The sequence below is a fragment of the Mesoplodon mirus genome (assembly GCF_964341445.2).
Source record: "Mesoplodon mirus genome assembly, chromosome: 14".
NCBI lineage: Eukaryota > Metazoa > Chordata > Mammalia > Artiodactyla > Ziphiidae > Mesoplodon > Mesoplodon mirus.
The window spans coordinates 78,226,965-78,252,485 of record NC_138990.1 but is presented as its reverse complement, the minus strand read 5'-3'; the positions used below and the strand labels follow the sequence as shown (position 1 = coordinate 78,252,485).

The window sequence follows — 25,521 nt, the reverse complement described above, 5'->3', positions numbered from 1 at the left end:
AAAGGAGCTGAGAGCACAGGCTTTTAGCCAGGCTGCCTGGGTTTGGATCCTGGATTCCACTGCTTATTACGGCAAATGATTTTTCCGTTCAAAGTCTTTTCCATCTACCGCATTGATCTGTTATGAGGATGAATGAGACAATACGTGAGAAGTGCTAAGCAGAATGTGTGGCCCACAGGGAGAACACGGGTGCTGGCTGTGCCATCACTACATCACTGATCCAGACACACTCTCCACCCCACCCCACACGTGAACATGTCTGAAACCAGGATGCATCATACAACCAACGGGACCTGAAGATTAATTGGTTGCACTTTTTTTCTTTCTTAGTTGTACCTAAAAGATACAACTTATAATCGATGGCACAAACTTGATAAAATACAGCAAAAAAATTTGATAAAACTCCATTTCTCTCTCTGCTCCGAGTCACAAACCAGCTCAGTGATCTCCCAGGTATGGGTTCCACCCCGTCTCTCTCCAGTTATGTGTACCTTGAGGATAGTTTAAGACAGAGGCCAACAAACTATAGTCTGTGGCATAGTCAGAACTGCCACCTGTTTTCACAGTGTTACTGGAACACAGCCGCTCTCGTTAATTTACATATCGTCTATGGATGCTTTTATGCTACCGTGGCTGAGGTTAGCAATCACGACAGAGACTACACAGACTACAAAGCCTAAAATATTCATCATCTGACCCTTTACAGAAAAGGTCTGCCAAACCCTGGTTTAAGACGGTCTTCTGTGGTTTTGATAATATCTCTGCCTTTCCAATCTTTGCTCCTCCTAACCTGGCTCCATGCTGCCTGATGACTTCTCAGGATGGCCAGAGAGCAGGCGCTCCCTCAGGCCATGTCAGCTTGCAGTTCGGCTGGCAACAATGCTGCCACAGAACAATCCCCCAGGCTTTTGTATCCCCGCATATTCATCCAAGAAAGCAAAACCAAGGATGTGTAGTTGGTAGCAGAACTCAGCAATTTTCAAAACAACAGAAGGAAAACCTAAGATTAAAAAGTCTTTTATCTACTCATATGAGGTACCTACAGTAGTCAAATTCATAGCGAGAGAAAGCAGAATGGTGGTTGCCACGAGCTCGGGGGAGAGGGAAATGGGAGTTGTTGTTTAATGGGTATAGAGTTTTGGTTTTGCAAGATGAAAAACTTCTGGAGATTGGTTGCACAACAATGGGAATATATTTAACCCTACTGAAGTGTACACTTAAAAATGGTCAAGATGGTAGATTTTATGTTATGTGTATTTTACCACAATTAAAAGAATTTTTTAAAAAGTTAGTCTTTTGTGTGGGTGTATATGTGCAGGTACACATATACACCCTGTCAAGGTGTCAGAGAACCACATAGCAAAGTCACTTTTTGTGATACTCATATGACCAGGAGGGAGTCTGACAAAGCCCCCACTTCCTACTTCAGGTACTACCAGCTTCTATCAGTAATTATTATACTGTCTCCAAATCGTCTGTTCAATGCTCCATATCTCCAGGAAGGCAGTAACTGCCATATGGTACTCCCCCTACCATATCTATCACCTTTAATTATGTGTCATGCTCATTAGCAGCACTCACATATTTGTTGAGTAAATAAGTGAATAAATGAATGGAACAAACAGCTATTAATAAATGAAATCCATTCTCTGGAACTTATTTGTTGTCTTATTAAATACTAAGTTTCAAACAAAAGTGGTGTCATCACTAATTAGAAACCTGATTACAAACATCATTATTTTAATTTTATAAAAAAGTACTGAATTAGCCAACATTATATACAATTCTGATAAAGAAAACCTAAATCTAAGACTTTGCGCTGCATAAAAAATCATTTTTACAGGCCATAATATTAGTGTAGTAATTATAAAATGATCCCTCTGTGATAGGAAACAAACAGAACGATCACATACTAAACATTATAAGCTAAGCCTGGAAAAGTACATTTCCTAAGAAAGTTCTTTCGTCTTCTTTCACTTAAGAAATTATAAGAACACAAGACAAACTATCAAATCAAGTACATATTTTAATTTTGTCAGCTATTGATATTAACTCCCACATCTTTGTTTCTTTTTAAATTAATTTTAATTATTCTAAATTACATGTCAACTAGACCTTACAGACAGGAAAACGGTAATTTTTCCAGTAGTGGAGGAAATCAACTGTCCTATTCATACACTGAGTCCACACATGTCCAAAAGCAAAAATTTGTAAGAGGGAGTAAGTAAACAGGTCCTTTCAAAGAAAAAGTCAGAAATCTTGGCAGCAACACTGCTTTCTAAACAATTACACTCATCAGCACCAACCCAATAACTCATGCACAATATCCTTCACTACAATCTGCTACCTCAGTTACTAAAGTCAACCTTAATAAAAATCTCAGAAAGAACTATTACCAGGAGCTAGAATCATAAAAATCACTTATTTTCATCTTAAGTCTCATACTGCCCTCTCGGGGGAGACAAACTTGAATACTGTGCCTTTTTGTTACATAAAGGTAAGGATCATAGCAATTCAAAGTCCAATAACCAATTATTACAAATAAAAGGATGGTTCCATATTAAATTAATACAAACAACTAACATAACACAAATAAGCCAAAGAAAAAATTCAACCTAATAATCAAATAAAAATTTTAAAATATTTTTCATCTCAACTGGCAAATATTTTTAAAAACAGTAATACTCAATGCTTTAATAAATGTAGCAAGACTGACAATAGACTGTAGGTCTCTACTCAATGCTAATTCAGAGAGGCCTTTCCTTTCTCTGCCTACCCTCTCTAAAATATTACCTCTATTCCCTCATTCCCTATATCCTTACCTTTGTTTTTTTCATGTCACTTATCACTACTTGAAATTACATTACATGTCTTTTACTATCCACGCCTCCACTAGATTATGAACTAAAAACTAGATGAGGGTAGGGCTTTATCAGTATGGTTCTCTACTAATATACAGTTGGCACTCAAAATATAGCTGTTGATCCAATAAATTAATGTGACTAGGAGTGCAAACTGGTATACTTTCTGGAAAGGAATTTGAAATGTCTAATAAGAAACTTTAAAAGCTTTATATCCTCCAAACACAACACCATTTCTGAATATTTATTCTTAGAAATAATTCTGAGATGCAAGGATTTATATATAAGTATATTAATTACAGAGTTTTTATAATAGGAAAAAAATAAGAGTCAACCTACATGCCCAACTACAGGAGACTTTCCAGAAGTAACACACACTGATACACTTGTACAAACTCCCAACTTTCATACTTCTGTCAACTGTTTTTACTACTATATTTCCTTCAAGTGATGAGTTAGATTCATTATCTTATTTCCTACCATCAAAAAATTAAGAAAAAACATTTGAATTCCCAACTTCTGCCACGCCCAATGATAGATGATCAAAGAATCTTATAATGGTCATCCACCAACCTTCCTACAATTTCACCTAAGCTTTAACAATCCAATGCCAAGAACGCTCTGCAAAACTTCCCCTGCTCACTAAACCTGACACCCCACAACGAACACACAAATCCTTTAAATACCTAAATGTCCACACAAAATGAGAATGGGTGCCCAATTCTTTTAATAGCTACAATAGTCCTTTGAAACAAGGCTTCACATCTATCTTGAGATTAGTAGATAAAAAAATCTATAAACATGGATGGAGTTGCTGGTTAAAGATAATCTATATACACCACCCTGGGGCTTTCACTACGTGGATCTTCAATAAAACTCTTTAATAAAACAGAATAGTACAGCTAATCATTTTCATAACAGAGAACATTATGTTGCTTATCCTCACTGGCCTTAGAGCTAAGGAGCACAGACTTCCTGTAATCCAGAAAGTTAAAGAATTTCCTGGAATTTATCTCTGCAATCAGGAAAAATCACTAGAGATAGATGAGCTTTATCTATTACAACAAAAATTGCAAACTACCAACACATTTGATACAAGAGAATTACAGGGATGTAAATTATGGCTCACCTACTTGATGGAATATTTTGCAAAAAATAAGACACACAGAAAGAATTAAAGTATTCATGACCATAAATGAAACAGATATAAAATTAAATATACTGATAACAAATAAATATATATTCATAACCAAAGACAAAGAATATTTAAATAAGAAAAGTTACAGAACTTAAAAAAGAAATACTATCTGTAACCTTAATACAATTCTGTTGTTTTCACTGTGTCCAGGATAGCACCTGACATCTAAGAGGTACTTAGTAAATATTTATTGAATGTATAACAACAATAGTAAACATTTACTGAGTCTTTATCAGAGCGCCTGGCACACAGTAAATGCCTTACATGCATTCTCAATAATACTCATTAAAATCTTACTTTTATTATGTCTACTTTTTATGAGTGAGGAGACTGGGCGTAAAGCAGTTAAATAACCTGCTGAATGTTACGTGGCTAAGAAGTAATGAAGCTGGGATTTAAATCTCTGGAGTCTGTATTCTTGACCTCCCTGCCATTACAGGTAAACTGGAAAAAAAAAAAACTGTTAAGTACACTGAAGGCAGAATGAATTCAGTATACATAGGGAGGTGGTTTTGTAATGGTGGAATATATTAATGACTGACACTGAGCATGAGGTAATTTCTCACATACCTGTTGAATAAGTATATGATTAAGAATATTATAGCTCAAAATCATGAGATTAGAAGTTTTAAACTATAAAAAATTGCTCAATACACATCATTAATGTATAGAAGCTAAACTGCAAGGAAGCTAAACTGCTAGCCCTGATAAAGGGTGTTGAAAAAAGAAAAACAAAACAGGAAAAATTAAAAGTAGCCATTTCTTCAGTGGGAACCAAGAACTATAAGAAATCGGAATTTCCTATGTAATTCAGAGTGAGAGAGCCACTCCTCACTTACCTCCTAAAAACACATTCCAACTAGCCTGCTATATAAAGCCTGCTATATAACCTCTCATCTTCTCTATTTTCCAGCACCTTCTTAGTTCAGCCAAATGGATCCCTCCAAATCGACAATGAACTGCAGACATGGTCCCTAGTTACCTTGTGTAGACTCAGTTCTAATGTCACCTCTTCACCCCTAACTTGCTTAGGACTTTCCAACTCCCCAACTGCTCTTTCCTGCTACACTTGCTACATGTACCAGGAACCCACTTATCTAAAACGTTCTAGATAGGTAGACAGTAGATTTAAAAAACAAGTTCAAACACAGAACAGTGAAGAAGTTTTAGGTACATAAACTAATTCAACTTTTTACAAATAATAAATAGTACAGTCGTTCACAGAGATCTTTTCCTTTGGTATGGTATGGATCTGCTGACCAGAGCTCTGTCAACTTATGTAAACCACACCAATAAGATACCATCTGTGATTTTCCAGTTTCGTTTCTTCAAAGTGGACCAAGATCTTAGTCAACTGTGAAACAATCTGCGTGCAGAAGATTCATACTTATCTTGCCCTCACCTAATTTAACAATACTTTTTTTTCTTTTTGGCTACTCATCTTTATCCAACTTTCTCAAAGCATTCAACTCAATTTTCATGGAAATAAATTTTTTAAGCCCATTTCATTCATAAAATTTAATTTCATTATGTCATTACAAAACTATAACTAGTATGAACAGGTTTGGGAACAAACACTATTAAGTTTTGGTGAACAAACCACTCCACTTAGTAAGAGAAGAACTTAGGATGATTAAGAGTAGACCCAAGCATTCAAAGAAAATGGAGAACACCAGTTAATCGCTCTAGGATGGAAGTGCGTTAGTGAACTGTCTCTGAAACTACCTTCGTAGCTATTATCCTATTGTACTATAAATGTAACTTTGTGTAAACATCTCCCCACTAAATCAAATATTCAAAATTGGTTTGCTATTGCATGCTTGTGTTGTTCATTCCTTTAGCCCTCCAGGCAGCTACACAGACCCTGAGGCAGCCAAAGCCCTCCTCCCAGCTTTAAACAGCCTCTTGTATTTACCCCATTCATTTTCTGTGTATGTTATTACATGGGAAAGGTTGGGAAGCATTGCACAAAGTTGTAAGGTGTTTAAGAGCAGTGATTGTCTTTATTTTTGCATTCCCAATAATTAAAATAGTGGATATTTGATAAATTTGTAGAGTAAAAGTAATGAGTAAAGGAGACCCTTGTCTTCAGCCAGGGGGAGAGGTGTGACTGCTGAGGTAAACCTGGGCCAGCACAGCAGCGATGGGAAATGAGTCTTTTAAAATAATATTATTTCTTTACACATTTATGTTTTCTCTCTTCTACCAGAATAAAGCTCCACTGAGTGTTAGGCCCTTGTCTATCTTGTTCACTTGTATTCTGATGCCTAGATAAATGCTTATCCCACAGTACCCATTTAATAAATATTTGTTAAATGTGTTGCTGTTAGAACTTCAAAGTCAAGTGAGGATATCTGAAGCTCTAAGGGAAGGAGTGGAGCCTACTCAACAGTTCTACTCAAGGAAAGGTAGAGAAATGATGGAAAAGCCACGCTTTAAACACTTTCAAGTTCCTTTCAAACATGGATGGCAACTGGTGATTGCTCTATAACATACCAGAGTGGTTAACAGCCTGGTCTCAGGCAGATCTGGGCCTAAATTCTGGTTCTGCCACTTACTTAATAGTTAAGTAAACCACCCAGTCTCAGAGCTTTCAATTGTGAAACAGAGAAAACAGCGAGCTCCTAGACTCATCTGAGGATCATGTAAGGAAATGCATGTGAAAGCTGAGAACATGCTTGGCACATCAGCGCAGAATAAATGTCTGCTGTTACTGCTCTTATTACTGTTGCTGATAAGCACATAAAGTAGGCCCCATTCTGCGCACTAGAGATGAAAATAGGGCTGTACTCCTTGAAGAGCTCCATTATTGTTACTAAAGGATATGAAAGAAACAGGTCTTTGGAGCCTGCCACCTGGTTCATACCAGGGCTCTTCCTTTTAGACGAATTACTAACTCTGAACTTCAGCTTCCTCTTTTTAAAATGAGCATAATAATAGCACCCATCTTCCAGGTCTGTTGTGAATATTAAATGAGATAACAAACACAAAGGATTCAGTACATCTGACATAAGCACCCCAACACTGAAAATAAGCATTAACTACAGAATACAGAGCTGCACATTCACAGGTTTTTATGAAATTTTTAAATGAAAAATCCTTAATGCTTTGCTTCATTAAAAAACAAAAAATTTTGGAACAGTGTTTGTTTCATGCTCTTTTGAAATAATAGAAAACTTTCCAATCTCCCAAGGGCTTTAGGACTATATACAATGAAGACACTTGTCTTTCACAAGCCTTTCTATAAAAAGAAATCTTTGTTTAATGGCTTACTTCTGCCTTTTTCCATATTTAGTCTAGTTATAGGTACCCCTCTGGCATTTCTATGTTTCTTCTCAGCTATCTTTTTTTTTCTGAGCATGGAAGAAACATTCCATAAGCATTTTTAGCAATTATTTTGTGCTTCCTTTGACTCAGCAGGAAGTTTAAAAATGAATACGGGTAACAAAAATCAAACTATTCTAAAATTAAAAGTTTATTTAAACACATATTGTAAGTTGTTAACTTATTCAATTCTCATGTGTTTACCTACCTATAGCATTTTGTTTCCTACCCTCAATATTTTTGCCTCTCAAAGTCCCATACTTACTGCCCTCCCATTAAAACTTGTAGCAACTTCCAGGACTTCCTTGGTGGTCCAGTGGTAAAGAATCTGCCTTTCAATGCAGGGGACGTGGGTTCGATCCCTGGTCAGGAAACTAAGATCCCACATGCCGTGGGGCAACTAAGCCCTTGAGCCACAACTACTGAGCTTGTGCACCTCAAGGAGAGAGCCCGTGTGCCACAAACTACAGAGCCCACACGCTCTGGAGCCTGCACATCACAACTAGAGAGAGAAAACCAGCACGCCACAACTAGAGAGAAGCCCACGCACCGCAACGAAGAGCCCGCATGCCTCAACAAAGACCCTGCAACTAAGACCAAATGCAGCCAAAAAATAATAATAAAAAAATAAATTAATTAAGGAAAAAATTGTAGCAACTTCCAAAATGCTGAAGAGATTTAAAATCATAATAGTCTTATTACAACTGTATACTTTAAACCTGATAAACTAGAGAAGAGATGACAGTAAAAGAACTGACAGAAAACCTAAATGACAAAAACAAGAAACAGAGTGATTACAGATGGCAAATGATCCTACAAAGTAGGAGGTAACTGAAGAGAAGTGCCAACTGCTCCCTAACCCTTACTATAATTGAGAATTTTTTTATAGACACTCTAGGAAGTTCAAAGACTTTTAGATATTTTTTAACTGTTAAAGGCAAAATATATACAGATGGTAAAAAAAAAAATTCAAATACTACAAACAGGTATATGTACATCACCCCTTTATAGAAGTGAGCTAAAACCATAAAATTAGTCAACCTTGTGAGACATTTGGCCCATATCCTTATCAGCTAGGGTGGTAGTTTTCAAAGAACATTCCACTTCAGTATGGATTAGAAAGGACAAAGGGTGATGACCAGAGAGTTGGAAAGGAATTCTAACAGAAGAGATGCAAAGTCCAAAAGCCAATCTGTTTATGTGACTAGGACTAGCTCTTCACTAAAATCACCATACATTTCCCCTATAAGTCAACCCTCCTGTTAGTCTGTGGACAAAAGATGCTTCAAAATAACTGTGACAATCCTAAATTTCCTAAAAAATAACACTCAAGCCTCTAACACCAAATCCTATTTATGATGCATACTAGCTTTAAACTCTAAGGTACTAAACAGCAGTGTGATTAAAGTGATTAAAGCAGTGTACATTGTTAGTTTAATTATATAATTCACACTGTTGGAGCAGCCCTGGAGAAATGAAGGTGGGGCAGGGGGGAAAGGCCAGAGGCTATTAAAAAAAAGTTTTACGGAGGAAGATTAAAGAGCAGGTGGAAGGGGCTTCCCTGGTGGCGCAGTGGTTGAAAGTCCGCCTGCCGATGCAGCGGACACAGGTTCGTGCCCCGGTCCGGGAGGATCCCACATGCCAAGGAGCGGCTGGGCCTGTGAGCCATGGCCACTGAGCCTGCGCGCCTGGAGCCTGTGCTCCGCAACAGAAGAGGCCACAACAGTGAGAGGCCCGCGTACCGCCAAAAAAAAAAAAAGATGTGCAAACATTAGCTGCACAATATATTATGATTCACCTTCCAAAAGACAAACAAATTTTAAAAATCTGTATTTTTACTCTGTACACGTACACTGTAACTTTCTCAGAATGCTTTATTATTATATTTAAACACGTTTTAATGTTTTTGTACTGATAAGACTAAGAGTAAGAAAAGCTCTCAGTTATTTTGTGGAGCAAAACAAAAAAAATCTGCTGAAGCTAAATACCACATTGATACGATATTTTTCATGCCAATTATCTGTCTCAAACAAACAAAAAGAGTTGACCCTATATAACTCCTCCCCATTCACAAATACACCCTTACCCTTTTGAGGACTTTAAAACAAGAACAATGACAATCATAAATCAACCAGGGACTTTGTGTTCCTATCTAAATGAAAAAGCCTTCTTTAGAGAATATTTTTCATATAAATGATAATGTACTTTATTGTCACCAGAGGTCATGGCCAGCCAGGTGATAACAGGTTTTAAGTTAGGGCTCAAAAGAACCCGTCGGTCCCAGTACCTTCTTGAGTAGGCTCTGTATCTTCCCATCTCTTTTATCTATTTCCCATCTCTCTCCATCCTCAACACTTAAGCTCAAACATTAAGCTTGGCGAGGAAAAAGACACTCTTACGGCCTCTCTAGAAAGCAATTAAATGGCCCAATGAAGCTGTACATGCTGACTGGTCCCTCCTTGCTAGTCGAAAACATTAACCTTAATACATTTTTTAAAAAACTTTCCTTGGGCTTCCCTGGTGGCGCAGTGGTTGACAGTCCGCCTGCCAATGCAGGGGACACGGGTTCGTGCCCCGGTCTGGGAGGATCCCACGTGCCGCGGAGCGGCTGGGCCCGTGAGCCATGGCCGCTGGGCCTGTGCGTCCGGAGCCTGTGCTCCGCAACGGGAGAGGCCACAACAGTGAGAGGCCCACATACCGCAAAAAAAAAAAAAAAAAAAAAAACTTTCCTTAAGTAGCTGAATATCAAGATAACTAAATGAATGTAATCATCAAGATTAACACTCACAAAATGGGGGCAAAGCATTATCCATGGCATAACTCCATAAATTGCGTTCTTCTTCTAAGCATAATTCAATAAAATATGGGCTCAATAGGCTTTTCAAAAAAAAACCACGTATGTCAGAGAACAGACTGGTGGTTGCCAAAGGGGAAGAGGAAGTGAAATGAGTGACGGGGATCCAGAAGCACAAACTTTCAGTTATAAAATAAATAAGTCATGGGGATGTAAAGTAAAACATGGAGAGTACAGTCAATAACATTGTATTAACTCTGTATGGTGACAGATGGTAACTAGACTTACAGTGGTGATCATTTAGCAATGCATACAAATGTTAAATTAAATCACTATGTTGTACATCTGAAAGTAATAAAATGTTGTATGTTAGTTATACCTCAATAAAAAAAACTCCTACAGAACACCTACTGAATGCTGGCAGAAGACCCCAGACCTCCCAAAAGGCAAGAAACTCCCCACATACCTGGGTAGGGCAAAGCGGAGAGATCCCTGCACAGAGGATCGGTGCCGAGCGGCACTCACCAGCCCGAGAGGCTTGTCTGCTCGCCCGCCAGGCGGGGCGGCGCTGGAAGCTGAGGCTCGGGCTTTGGTCAGAGCACAGGGAGAGGACTGGGGCTGGCGGCGAGAACTCAGCCTGAAGGGGGCTAATGTGCCACAGCTAGCCGGCAGGGAGTCCGGGAAAACTCTGGAGCTACCGAAGAGGCAAGAGACTTTTTCTTCCCTCTTGGTTTCCTGGTGCGCGAGGAGAGGGGATTAAGAGCGCTGCTTAAAGGGGCTCCACAGACGGGCGCGAGTCACGACTGAAAGCGCGGAGCCCAGTGACGGGCGCGGGACGCTGGGGCTGCTGCTGCCGCCGCCAAGAAGCCTGTGTGCGAGCGCAGGTCGCTGTCCACACCGCCCTTCCGGGAGCCTGTGCGGCCCGCCACTGCCGGGGTCCTGGGATCCAGGGGCGGCTTCCCTGGGAGAACGCACGGCGCGCCTCGGGCTGCTGCAACGTCACGCCGAACTCTGCCGCTGCAGGCTCGCCCCGCACTCTGTGCCCCTCCCTCCCGCCCGGCCTGAGTGAGCCAGAGTCCCCGAAGAGGCTGCTCCTTTAACCCTGTCCTGCCTGAGCGAAGAACAGACGCCCTCCGGCGACCTACACGCAGAGGCGGGGCCAAATCCAAAGCTGAGACCCAGGAGCTGTGAGAACAAAGAAGAGAAAGGGAAACCTCTCCCAGCAGCCTCAGAAGCAGCGGATTAAAGCTCCACAATCAACTTGATGTACCCTGCATCTGTGGAATACATGAATAGACAACACATCACCCCAAATTGAGGAGCCAGGAGTCAGTGCTGTGCCTCTGAGGTGGGAGAGCCAACTTCAGGACACTGGTCCACAAGAGACCTCCCAGCTCCACATAATATCAAACGGCGAAAATCTTCCAGAGATCTCCATCTCAACACCAGCACCCAGCTTCACTCAACGACCAACAAGCTACAGTGCTGGACACCCTATGCCAAACAACTAGCAAGACAGGAACACAACGCCACCCATTAGCAGAGAGGTGGCCTAAAATCATAAAAAGTCCGCAGACACCCCAAAACACACCACCAGACGTGGACCTGTCCACCAGAAAGACAAGATCCAGCCTCATCCACCAGAACACAGGCACTAGTCCCCTCCACCAGGAAGCCTACACAACCCACTAAACCAACCTTAGCCACTGGGGACAGACACCAAAAACAACGGGAACTACGAACCTGCAGCCTGCAAAAAGGAGACCCCAAACACAGTAACATAAGCAAAATGAGAAGACAGAAAAACACACAGCAGGAGAAGGAGCAAGATAAAAACCCACCAGACCTAACAAATGAAGAGATAATAGGCAGTCTACCTGAAAAAGAATTCAGAATAACGATGGTAAAGATCATCCAAGATTCTATTTCCCAGATCCAAAATCTTGGAAATAGAATAGACAAAATGCAAGAAACAGTTAACAAGGACCTAGAAGAACTAAAGATGAATCAAGCATCGATTAAAAACACAATACATGAAATAAAAAATACTCTAGATGGGATCAATAGCAGAATAACTGAGGCAGAAGAATGGATAAGTGAGGTGGAAGATAAAATAGTGGAAATAACTGATGCAGAGCAAAATAAAGAAAAATGAATGAAAAGAACAGAGGACAGTCTCAGAGACCTCTGGGACAACATTAAACGCACCAACATTCGAATTATAGGGGTTCCAGAAGAAGAAGAGAAAAAGAAAGGGACTGAGAAAATATTTGAAGAGATTATAGTTGAAAACTTCCCTAATATAGGAAAGGAAATAGTTAATCAAGTCCAGGAGGCACAGAGAGTCCCATACAGAATAAATCCAAGGAGAAATACGCCAAGACACATATTAATCAAACTGTCAAAAATTAAACACAAAGAAATCATATTAAAAGCAGCAAGGCAAAAACAACAAATAACACACAAGGGAATCCCCATCAGGATAACAGCTGATCTCTCAGCAGAAACTCTACAAGCCAGAAGGGAGTGGCAGGACATAATTAAAGTGATGAAAGAGAAAAACCTGCAACCAAGATTACTCTACCCAGCAAGGATCTCATTCAGATTTGATGGAGAAATTAAAACGCTTACAGACAAGCAAAAGCTGAGAGAGTTCAGCACCACCAAACCAGCTTTACAACAAATGCTAAAGGAACTTCTCTAGGCAAGAAACACAACAGAAGGAATGTACCTACAATAACGAACCCAAAACAATTAAGAAAATGGGAATAGGAACATACATATCGATAATTACCTTAAATGTAAATGGACTAAATGCTCCCACCAAAAGACACAGATTGGCTGAATGGATACAAAAACAAGACCCAGATATATGCTGTCTACAAGAGACCCACTTCAGAGCTACAGACACATACAGACTGAAAGTAAGGGGATGGAAAAAGATATTCCATGCAAATGGAAACCAAAAGAAAGCTGGAGTAGCAATTCTCATATCAGACAAAATAGACTTTAAAATAAAGACTACTAGAAGAGACAAAGAAGGACACTACATAATGATCAAGGGATCGATCCAAGAAGAAGATATAACAATTGTAAATATTTATGCACCAAACATAGGAGCACCTCAATACATAAGGCAAATACTAACAGCCATAAAAGGAGAAATCGACAGTAACACAATCATAGTAGGGGACTTTAACACCCCACTTTCACCAATGGACAGATCTTCCAAAATGAAAATAAATAAGGAAACACAAGCTTTAAATGATACATTAAACAAGATGGACTTAATTGATATTTATAGGACATTCCATCCAAAAACAACAGAATACACATTTTTCTCAAGTGCTCATGGAACATTCTCCAGGATAGATCACATCTTGGGTCACAAATCAAGCCTTGGTAAATTTAAGAAAATTGAAATTGTATCAAGTATCTTTTCTGACCACAATGCTATGAGACTAGATATCAATTACAGGAAAAGATCTGTAAAAAATACAAACACATGGAGGCTAAACAATACACTACTTAATAATGAAGTGATAACTGAAGAAATCAAAGAGGAAATTAAAAAATACCTAGAAACAAATGACAATGGAGACACGATGACCCAAAACCTATGGGATGCAGCAAAAGCAGTTCTAAGAGGGAAGTTTATAGCAATACAATCCCACCTTAAGAAACAGGAAACATCTCGAATAAACAACCTAACCTTGCACCTAAAGCAATTAGAGAAAGAAGAACAAAAACATCCCAAAGTTAGCAGAAGGAAAGAAATCATAAAAATCAGATCAGAAATAAATGAAAAAGAAATGAAGGAAACGATAGCAAAGATCAATAAAACTAAAAGCTGGTTCTTTGAGAAGATAAACAAAATTGATAAACCATTAGCCAGACTCATCAAGAAAAGAAGGGAGAAGACTCAAATCAATAGAATTAGAAATGAAAAAGGAGAAGTAACAACTGACACTGCAGAAATACAAAAGATCATGAGAGATTACTATAAGCAACTCTATGCCCATAAAATGGACAACCTGGAAGAGATGGACAAATTCTTAGAAATGCACAACCTGCCAAGACTGACTCAGGAAGAAATAGAAAATATGAATAGACCAATCACAAGCACTGAAATTGAAACTGTGATTAAAAATCTTCCATCAAACAAAAGCCCAGGACCAGATGGCTTCACAGGCGAATTCTATCAAACATTTAGAGAAGAGCTAACACCCATCCTTCTCAAACTCTTCCAAACAATATCAGAGGAAGGAACACTCCCAAACTCATTCTACGATGCCACCATCACCTTGATACCAAAACCAGGCAAGGATGTCACAAAGAAAGAAAACTACAGGCCAATATCACTGATGAACACAGATGCAAAAATCCTCAACAAAATACTAGCAAACAGAATCCAACAGCACATTAAAAGGATCATACACCATGATCAAGTGGGGTTTATTCCAGGAATGCAAGGATTCTTCAATATACGCAAATCAATCAATGTGATACACCATATTAACAAGTTGAAGGAGAAAAACCATATGATCATCTCAATAGATGCAGAGAAAGCTTTCGACAAAATTCAACACCCATTTATGATAAAAACCCTGCAGAAAGTAGGCATAGAGGGAACTTTCCTCAACATAATAAAGGCCATATATGACAAACCCACAGCCAACATTGTCCTCAATGGTGAAAAACTGAAACCATTTCCACTAAGATCAGGAACAAGACAAGGCTGCCCACTCTCACCACTCTTATTCAACATAGTTTTGGAAGTTTTAGCCACAGCAATCAGAGAAGAAAAGGAAATAAAAGGAATCCAAATTGGAAAAGAAGAAGTAAAGCTGTCACTGTTTGCAGATGACATGATACTATACATAGAGAATCCTAAAGATGCTACCAGAAAACTACTAGAGCTAATCAATGAATTTGGTAAAGTAGCAGGATACAAAATTAATGTACAGAAATCTCTGGCATTCCTGTACACTAATGATGAAAAATCTGAAAATGAAATCAAGAAAACACTCCCATTTACCATTGCAACAAAAAGAATAAAATATCTAGGAATAAACCTACCTAAGGAGACAAAAGACCTGTTTGCAGAAAATTATAAGACACTGATGAAAGAAATTAAAGATGATACAGATAGATGGAGAGATATACCATGCTCCTGGATTGGAAGAATCAATATTGTGAAAATGACTCTACTACCCAAAGCAATCTACAGATTCAATGCAATCCCTATCAAACTACCACTGGCATTTTTCACAGAACTAGAACAAAAACTTTCAAAATTTGTTTGGAAAAACAAAAGACCCCGAATAGCCAAAGCAATCTTGAGAACGAAAAACGGAGCTGGAGGAATCAGGCTCCCTGACTTCAGACTATACTACAAAGCTACAGTAATCAAGACAGTGTGGTACTGGCATAAAAACAGAAAGATAGATCAGTGGATCAGGATAGAAAGCCCAGAGATAAACCCACGCACATATGGCCAACTTATCTTTGATAAAGGAGGCAGGAATGTACAGTGGAGAAAGGACAGCCTCTTCAATAAGTGGTGTGGGAAAACTGGACAGGGACATGTAAAAGAATGAAATTGGAACACTCCCTAACACCATACACAAAAATAAGCTCAAAATGGATTAAAGACTTAAATGTAAGGCCAGAAACTATCAAACTCTTAGAGGAAAACATAGGTAGAACACTCTATGACATAAATCACAGCAAGATCCTTTTGGACCCACCTCCTAGAGAAATGGAAATAAAAACAAAGATAAACACATGGGACCTAATGAAACTTCAAAGCTTTTGCACAGCAAAGGAAACCATAAACAAGACCAAAAGACAACCCTCAGAATGGGAGAAAATATTTGCAAATGAAGCAACTGACAAAGGATTAATCTCCAAAATTTATAAACAGCTCATGCAGCTCAATAGCAAAAAAACAAACAACCCAATCCAAAAATGGGTAGAAGACTTAAATAGGCATTTCTCCAAAGAAGATATACAGACTGCCAACAAACACATGAAAGAATGCTCAACATCATTAATCATTAGAGAAATGCAAATCAAAACTACAATGAGATATCATCTCACACCAGTCAGAATGGCCATCATCAAGAAATCTAGAAACAATAAATGCTGGAGAGGGTGTGGAGAAAAGGGAACACTCTTGCACTGCTGGTGGGAATGTGAATTGGTACAGCCACTATGGAGAACAGTATGGAGGTTCCTTAAAAAACTAAAAATAGAACTACCATATGACCCAGCAATCCCACTACTAGGCATATACCCTGAGAAAACCATAATTCCAAAAGAGACATGTACCAAAATGTTCATTGCAGCTCTATTCACAATAGCCCGGAGCTGGAAACAACCTAAGTGTCCATCATCGGATGAATGGATAAAGAAGACGTGGCACATATATACAATGGAATATTACTCAGCCATAAAAAGAAACAAAACTGAGCTATTTGTAATGAGGTGGATAGACCTAGAGTCTGTCATACAGAGTGAAGTAAGTCAGAAAGAGAAAGACAAATACCGTATGCTAACACATATATACGGAATTTAAAAAAAAAAAAATGTCATGAAGGACCTAGGGGTAAAACGGGAATAAAGACACAGACCTACTTGAGAATGGACTTGTGGATATGGGGAGGGGGAAGGGTAAGCTGTGACAAAGCGAAAGAGAGGCATGGACATATATACAGTACCAAACGTAAGGTAGATAGATAGTGGGAAGCAGCCGCAGAGCAAAGGGAGATCAGCTCGGTGCTTTGTGACCGCCTGGAGGGGTGGGATGGGGAGGGTGGGAGGGAGGGAGATGCATGAGGGAAGGGATGTGGGAACAGATGTATATGTATGACTGATTCACTTTGTTATAAAGCAGAAACTAATAAAAAGAAAAAAATATATAAAAAATAATAATAATAAAAAAAATAAATCACTATGTTGTACATCTGAAAGTAATAAAATGTTGTATGTTAGTTATACCTCAATTAATAAAATATATATATGTGCTCACTGACAGAGCTAAAATTAAGTATTCAACACAGTAGGCAAGAATGAGTAAGTAAAACTTGACAACATAAAATTTCAGTGTCTCTCTATAAGTATATCCTCCAATCTAGTATTTACAAAAAGATAGTTTTACCTCAAATGTAATCATCTGAATTGAAAAAGGCATTTGAGGTCAGTTTTCTGGGGACCAAAGAAGTAAACTACTGAAGATCTTCTAAAAATAAATATACTAAAATGGGGTCAACAAACTTTTTCCATAAAGGTCCAGAAAGGAAGTATTTCCGGTTTTGTAAGCCGTATGGTCTTCATCACAACTATTCAACTCTGCCATTGTAGTATCACAGCATTGTAACAGCTACAGACAATATGTAAGTGAGTAAGTGTGGTTGTGTTCTGATAAAACTTTATTTAAAAAACAAGGTGGCCCACTCCTACACAAAAATATAGATCCTCTGTCATGAGGATCTATATATGCAAGGATGACATGAGAAATGTCACTCTAAATGGCTATTCTCTGACGATAATTTCTTTTTAGTTAAGAGGGTACAGTATCACCTGCATTTAAAAAATAAAAACCTATGTTCAGGCTTCCCTGGTGGCGCAGTGGTTAAGAATCCGCCTGCCAACACAGGGGACACGGGTTCGAGCCCTGGTCTGGGAAGATCCCACATGCCGCAGAGCAACTAAGCCCATGTGCCACAACTACTGAGCCTGTGCTCTAGAGCCCTCGAGCCACAACTACTGAGCCGTGTGCCACAACTACTGAAGCCTGCGTGCCTAGAGCCCGTGCTCCACAACAAGAAAAGCCACCGCAATGACAAGCCCGCGCACTGCAACGAAGAGTAGCCCCTGGTTGCCACAACTAGAGAAAGCCCACATGCAGCAACGAAGACCCAACACAGCCAAAAACAAATTTTTAAAAATGCTTAAAAAAAACAAACCCTATGTTCACTAAATAATGTTGTGTTTTGAAAGGAAAACTGACCTCTATATAATCTCTATGACCAGAGAGTAAAAAGCCTGGGAGTCGGGGGGAGAGGGAGGGAGCCGGAGGCGTGTAGCAGAAGCAAGGTGAATGAATATTAACCTATAATTTGTATTCTCAGAACTACTTGCTAAAGCTAATAGTTTACAGAGTATATAAGACACATTTGTGCCCTCAAGAAGCTCATAACATAGTTAAAAGAGCAAACTTATTTTTTCCCTCTGCATTTCACAACCCTCAACATTAAGGGCACATGGGATTATAAGAACATTTTTTTAAAGATGCTCACAACCTAGGCTTTAAAATAAAGACTTTTTTTTTTTTTTTTTTGCGGTATGCGGGCCTCTCACTGCTGTGGCCTCTCACGTTGCGGAGCACAGGCTCCGGACGCGTAGGCTCAGCGACCGTGGCTCACGGGCCCAGCCGCTCCGTGGCATGGGGATCTTCCTGGACCGGGGCACAAACCCGTGTCCCCTGCATCGGCAGGCGGACTCTCAACCACTGCACCACCAGGAAGCCCAAAGACATATTTTTAATGGAGACTTACATTTTTATAAACAGAAAGAGAAAAGACTTCATAAAATCATATTATATCCAGAATTCTATATTCTATTTCTTTCTTTTTTTTTTTTTTTTCTATATCAATTCAGCATTCCTATCAGTAACTACAGCTCACTGCAGGGGCATAGCCTCCTGAAAGGATCTGTCAAGACCTTGTTTGGAATGGTGGCGCTGAACTGGAAAAATCCCTAGGTGGTTCTGATCCCTCTACTTGCTTCCTCCCCCCCACTCCAATCCCCACGCCAAGAAACCCTACTATGTATCATAATCTTCTCTCAAAATACACAAAGGCAGATTTCTCCATTGGCAAAGCAGAATCCTGAATCATAAAATATACTGAAAGTAATACATTTTTGTGCCTTCCTTCAAGGTAGGCTCTATCATCAAAAGGTTGTTTGGGCTTCCCTGGTGGCGCAGTGGTTGAGAGTCCGCCTGCCGATGCAGGGGACAAGGGTTCGTGTCCCGGTCCGGGAAGATCCCACATGCCATGAAGCGGCTGGGCCCATGAGCCATGGCCACTGAGCCTGCGCGTCCGGAGCCTGTGCTCCGCAACGGGAGAGGCCACAGCAGTGAGAGGCCCGCGTACAGCAAGAAAAAAAAAAAAAAAAAGGTTAAGTTTGTGTAATGAGAAAAGAAATTCCCAAGTCTGCAAGAATTAAGAAGAAAACCATACCTTTATCCCCAGGTCTGTCATTAATCAGAAAAGTAAAGTCATTTCAACTAGGAATAAATACCTAGCAAAAATATTAAGTATTTAAAGTGGGAAAATACATAACGCATAAATTTTTTATTATAATTTTAGGCCTACTCCCAAACATTCTTTTTTTAATCTGACTGAATTTACAACTAGTTCCTTTTTAAAATTATATACCTATCCAGAAGATTGCTCTAAATAATTTTTCAGGAGAAAATATGATTAATTCTACCACTTAAAAGCAGAAAAATAAATCACAGTATATCACTAGAGCAAAGGAAATCAAAGACTAAAATAGAAGACACTAAAGAAAAAAATATATGTATATACACACTGTAATTGGCAAGCACTACAGACGAGGAATTTTAACTTCAACATCAAAAATGAGAGACTCCTCAAGGTGAACGCTTAGGTGGGATTTTTTTTTTTTTGCTTTGTTTTCTTTTTTTACCATGAGCATGTAATTTATAATTTTTAAAAATTATAAAATTTAAAAATTTTATAAGTTTTAAAAGTTTTATAACTGAAAGACAATTTTGACATATAGGAAAAAAAGTACTCTTCACCAGGAACTACATTTAAGATTTTCTCATTGGAAGAAATATGAGGGACTCCATTAGCTTAAGCCACCAGATATGGTATACAAATGAATGCATGCAGTTATGTCCCAATACAACTTTACAAAACACAAGCAGTGGTGCAGCCCTCAGACAGTAGTTTGCCAAACTCCTGCTTAAAACAGCCCTGTTTTTAAACCAATACTAGATTATTTAAGATTACAGATACATAAGAGATAAACTATCTACATAAAATTATTCCACTCCATCAAGCCTTTTCTACCTTCAGTGAAAAATGCCACAAGCAGCAGTGGTCAAAACTGCTGACAGGAAAGGAAAGAAAGGTCACTGTGTTAACCAAACCTGTCCCTGAAACAATCACTTAATTTACATCAATCATTCAACTCAGGATACATGGTCTCCTGGCCTCAAAGACTAGTAAGAAGACAACACATGCATACAAACAACTGCTACTAATTAGGCTGGCTTACTACCACAGCAAGATAGAAATAACCATGAACATCTGCAAAATGTTTCATGGTTTAACATGTTTCCATATGTTTCTTAAGACAGTCTCATAACAACCCTGTGAAGTACAGAAAGCATTTGGTATCATTCTCATTTTACACAAAGCTCAAAAGCAGTAGAGCTAGGATTTGAACCTCCGATACTAACGCATTACACCTCTTCGGTGCAGCTTTCTGCTAGGAGCTGACAACAGAGGTGGAGTCATTTAGACTGAGCCTCAAAGAATGAGCAGGATTTTGATAGGTGAAGAGCCCGTAGCATTCCAAGGAAACAACATACACAGAAGTCTAGAAGCAGGGAAATACTATGCATGTGAAGGGAATGCTGGGTTGGTTCAAGAAAGGCAGGCAAGGGAAATACAGCTAGAAAGATGAGTTGAAAGCACAGGGAGAGCTTTAAGTAGCTGACAATGACTGTACATGACCCTATAGGCAATGAGAAATCAGATGGTTTGGAGATAGAAGGAAGAAAACATAATGAAGCTCTTACCATGTGTTTGAACAAAAGAACTGCCTCACATTCAAGGATGTTAAGTTATGAGGTAGTGTTATAGGGAGATTAGACTTTCATAAGTGCTCTGCAGGACTGGATAGATGGGTCTAAAAGAAAGGAAAGTAGTAGCAGGCTATCTCTGTAGTTTCAATGTCTGAATTGATGGTTCCTACAGGTACCCTATAGTATCCCACCCCCCAAAGTTAAACCAGTGTCTGAAATTACCTTAAATTTTCCTACACTTTATCCAAAACTTACCGAATCTTCTGGAGGTCTCTGGATTTTTCCCCAATCCACAGAAGGTCCCTTTTCTTGCAGAAATCTATGAAATAGCTTCCGAAATCCATCGAGGTCTTTTTTGGTGTGCTATGAGAATAGAAGTCGTTGTTATAACTAGCAGAATACTTAATATTTAATAAAAACAGACATATATTGTACATTTAAAATACCTTGCAGTGAAATTCTTATACCTTTAAACATGGAGTACAGCAGAGACTTTTTTACACCCCAATTTAAAACTAAAGAGGAAAAAAGCTAATAGGAACAACACTTAAAGGAATACAAGTAAACTCCCCATCTCCCACCTGTATCATGTAATCTGAACACCATCTGGCCTGTGGGAATTCCAACTGGTTCTCTACATTTACTCACCAATGTATTTCTCTACTTCTTTTAAGTGACAATTAATCTTCACCAAAAGAACAAGAAGGAGCAAAAAACAGCTAACCTCAAAACATTAAGTATAACTTGAAATTTGAAAATGAAAAGGATAATCTATTGATTTATAAGTAGAAAAGTAAACACCTGCCTATTCTGGGAAACCTCTATCATAGCTGTCAGAGTAGCACAGTTCTGTTAGAACTGGCTGTTTGGAAAAGGCATGCAGGATATAAGGTTGATCAATTAACTTCTCACAATTTTAACTGAACACTGGTATCCATTTTTCCATCCAATGATACCAAAACACAGATCACATAAATTGTAATTTTGTTCTGATTCTTTCAAACTTTAGAAACTTACCAGAATTTAAAAAATAAAAAAGACAATGGTTTTATAATGGGCAAATATTGAAAATCCTTAATTATTGAGCAATCCTAATTTTTAAAATATATCACTACATCTTGTGCTTATTTCAGGCTAGATGATCAGTAGCAGCAATAGCAACTCAGTATGTAGATGGATGAAAGCGAAAACAGTGTAGGGTCCTTACTTCAAACTCATGTGATGGTGCTGTTGTGAGTATCTTTTCTAGTTCCTTCTTCACAGATAATTCTAGTTCTTGTCGAATGACTTCTTGGAACTGAGAAGCACCATCTTGAGACATTGCTTTGCTGAGATCTTAAAACAAAAATATAAAAACCACAGACTGAGAACTCAGACAGCCATTCAAACAGCTGGTAAACCACAACCAATTTATTTCTGGTGTGCCAGCAAATGAAAAGGGCTCAATCTTCTGGTCCCATCAATCTCCAGGAGGATTTTAGCATTGTAAACTAGTTATGACTCAATAATCATAGGCACTCAAATCTGTTTGGTACATCTATATGCTTTACAGGTGTATCTAAAATACTAAACACTTTTGGGGAGATGAAGCAGGTGGAAGTAAAAGGATTAATCTTCATTTGAGCATATAGGTCCATCTCCGCTGATGTTTCCGTCCTAGCTGTCAAAGCTGGAGAAAAATGAGAACACCTGGAATAACATTAATGAGGGCATATTGTATAGAACCTGTCCTTATGGAACTGCTGCCTCATAAGAGAGCTGAAGGGGTTGGCAACTGAAGCCAAATTGACTCCTTCCTCCTCCAGGACAGATGAAAAATTTAAGGAATCCTTTCCATTTTAGAAGGGGAGCCACTCTAGTTCATATTCCTCCCTAAAGAAGAAACCCTTGAGAGATGCTGGCTATTCCAAAGTGCCTCTACTTTCCTGGCATCAAAATTTTCATTTTAAAAGGAGAAGGACACAGGGCTGCCTCCCTGTTTCTGGTTCCTAATTTCAGCCAAACTTTTCAATGCTCATGTGTGCTGGACAAGACTATCAGGACTTCTGGCATAGCTGGGCACCTCTATGACAGGTAGATCTCACTAAAGGTGACAGAAATGCCCGTCGGATGAAAACAAACAAAGAAAAACGCAGAAAAAGAAAACATCCCAGGCCCAAGTACCTTAGGAGGAAAAGGCCAACAAGGTTGTTTTACATACTTCATTATCTAGACAGAAATTATCTTGTCTACTTCTTGTAAAATAAGGAACAATCGGATTATTGTTCACCCCCCCCTTTATCCTCAATACCTAACTCAATCTTATTTTATAAATGTATTTTTGAAGCTTATGTTCAAACATTTCTTTTGATAGCTAGTTAGTTCTACAAATGTTGGTTAATTTAGCAAAACCATATTTCAACATACCTAAAAACACTCCCACATACCATAAATTCCTTCATTTGTTATCTGGGCAGAAGGAAGCATATAGACAGAATTAAAGGCAACATAATCAATATTTTAAAGATAGTTTTGAGAGCAGAAATTAGTAAAGTACTATTAAAAATTAGTAAATATGTAATTCCTGAGGTAATTTAATGTAGATAGCCTTTCCCAAACACCGAAAAATGTTAACAAATGAGTTATTTATCATAGCTCTTCAAAAAAAAAAGTATATACACAATTTCCAACACATTAAAATAAAAAAAAAAATACAAGGGAATTTGGTGAAAGCACACAATCTAATCCTAAAATAGTGTTTTCTAACTGCTTTTCTTAAAGGCTTAATTTATGGACTCCAGTTATTTTACTCCAGTAAAACTACCAAAATGACCTACACTGTAGTTCATAAATAACTTCTTTGTGAGCTAAGAAACATCATAAGAAACACACACCTGTATGTTCCATAAACAACATAAAGATATGTTTCAACTAGTAAGTAGCAATTTGATTATAACATGTAAAAGATGATGATAATGGATGAACACGTTAGCATAACTTTTTTTTTTTGCACATAAAGGGTTTACTTTAAACGTTTTAAGGATAGGATAGAGTTACATAATTATAAAATTACAGAATTAACAGACTTATATTGTTTATACTTATAAATGCAGAGAACAGGTAACTGTCTACACATTGTATGAAATAAAATTAAAATTAAAAATGAATTCAAGACTTCCGGGTAAGATGGCGGAAGAGTAAGACGCGGAGATCACCTTCCTCCCCACGGATACACCAGAAATACAGCTACACGTGGAACAACTCCTACAGAACACCTACTGAACGCTGGCAGAAGACCCCAGACCTCCCAAAAGGCAAGAAACCCCCCACATACCTGGGTAGGGCAAAGCGGAGAGATCCCCACACAGGATCAGTGCCGAGCGGCACTCACCAGCCCGAGAGGCTTGTCTGCTCGCCCGCTGGGGCGCGCAGCGCTGGAAGCTGAGGCTCGGGCTTCAGTCAGAGCGCAGGGAGAGGACTGGGGCTGGCGGCGAGAACTCAGCCTGAAGGGGGCTAATGTGCCACAGCTAGCCGGCAGGGAGTCCGGGAAAACTCTGGAGCTGCCGAAGAGGCAAGAGACTTTTTCTTCCCTCTTGGTTTCCTGGTGCGCGAGGAGAGGGGATTAAGAGCGCTGCTTAAAGGGGCTCTACAGACGGGCGCGAGTCGCGACTGAAAGCGCGGAGCCCAGAGACAGGCGTGGGACGCTGGGGCTGCTGCTGCTGCCGCCAAGAAGCCTGTGTGCGAGCACAGGTCACTGCCCACACCGCCCTTCCGGGAGCCTGTGCAGCCCGCCACTGCCGGGGTCCCGGGATCCAGGGGCGGCTTCCCTGGGAGAACGCACGGCGCGCCTCGGGCTGCTGCAACGTCACGCCGACCTTTGCCGCTGCAGGCTCGCCCCGCACTCCGTGCCCCTCCCTCCCGCCCGGCCTGAGTGAGCCAGAGTCCCCGAAGAGGCTGCTCCTTTAACCCTGTCCTGTCTGAGCAAAGAACAGACGCCCTCCGGCGACCTACACACAGAGGCGGGGCCAAATCCAAAGCTGAGACCCAGGAGCTGTGAGAACAAAGAAGAGAAAGGGAAACCTCTCCCAGCAGCCTCAGAAGCAGCGGATTAAAGCTCCACAATCAACTTGATGTACCCTGCATCTGTGGAATACATGAATAGACAACACATCATCCCAAATTGAGGAGCCCGGAGTCAGTGCTGTGCCTCTGAGGTGGGAGAGCCAACTTCAGGACACTGGTCCACAAGAGACCTCCCAGCTCCACATAATATCAAACGGCGAAAATCTTCCAGAGATCTCCATCTCAACACCAGCACCCAGCTTCACTCAACGACCAGCAAGCTACAGTGCTGGACACCCTAAGCCAAACAACTAGCAAGACAGGAACACAACGCCACCCATTAGCAGAGAGGTGGCCTAAACTCATAAAAAGTCTGCAGACACCCCAAAACACACCACCAGACGTGGACCAGCCCACCAGAAAGACAAGATCCAGCCTCATCCACTAGAACACA

The 25,521-nt window shown here is 39.6% G+C and overlaps 1 protein-coding gene across 3 annotated transcripts in view; it reads right to left on the bottom strand.

The window, feature by feature from the left end:
• The window catches only part of UGP2 (UDP-glucose pyrophosphorylase 2), a 65,977-nt gene that overhangs the window by 19,961 nt on the left and 20,495 nt on the right, over positions 1 to 25,521 (bottom strand). For all 3 annotated transcript variants that reach the window (XM_082642264.1, XM_082642263.1, XM_082642262.1), the window contains exons 2-3: positions 22,234 to 22,361; positions 21,282 to 21,389 (exon numbers count right to left, since the gene is read on the bottom strand). In XM_082642264.1, the coding sequence (XP_082498390.1) occupies positions 21,282 to 21,389; positions 22,234 to 22,347 (222 nt within the window). In that variant the 5' untranslated portion in view covers positions 22,348 to 22,361. The remainder of the gene's footprint in view (positions 1 to 21,281; positions 21,390 to 22,233; positions 22,362 to 25,521) is intronic.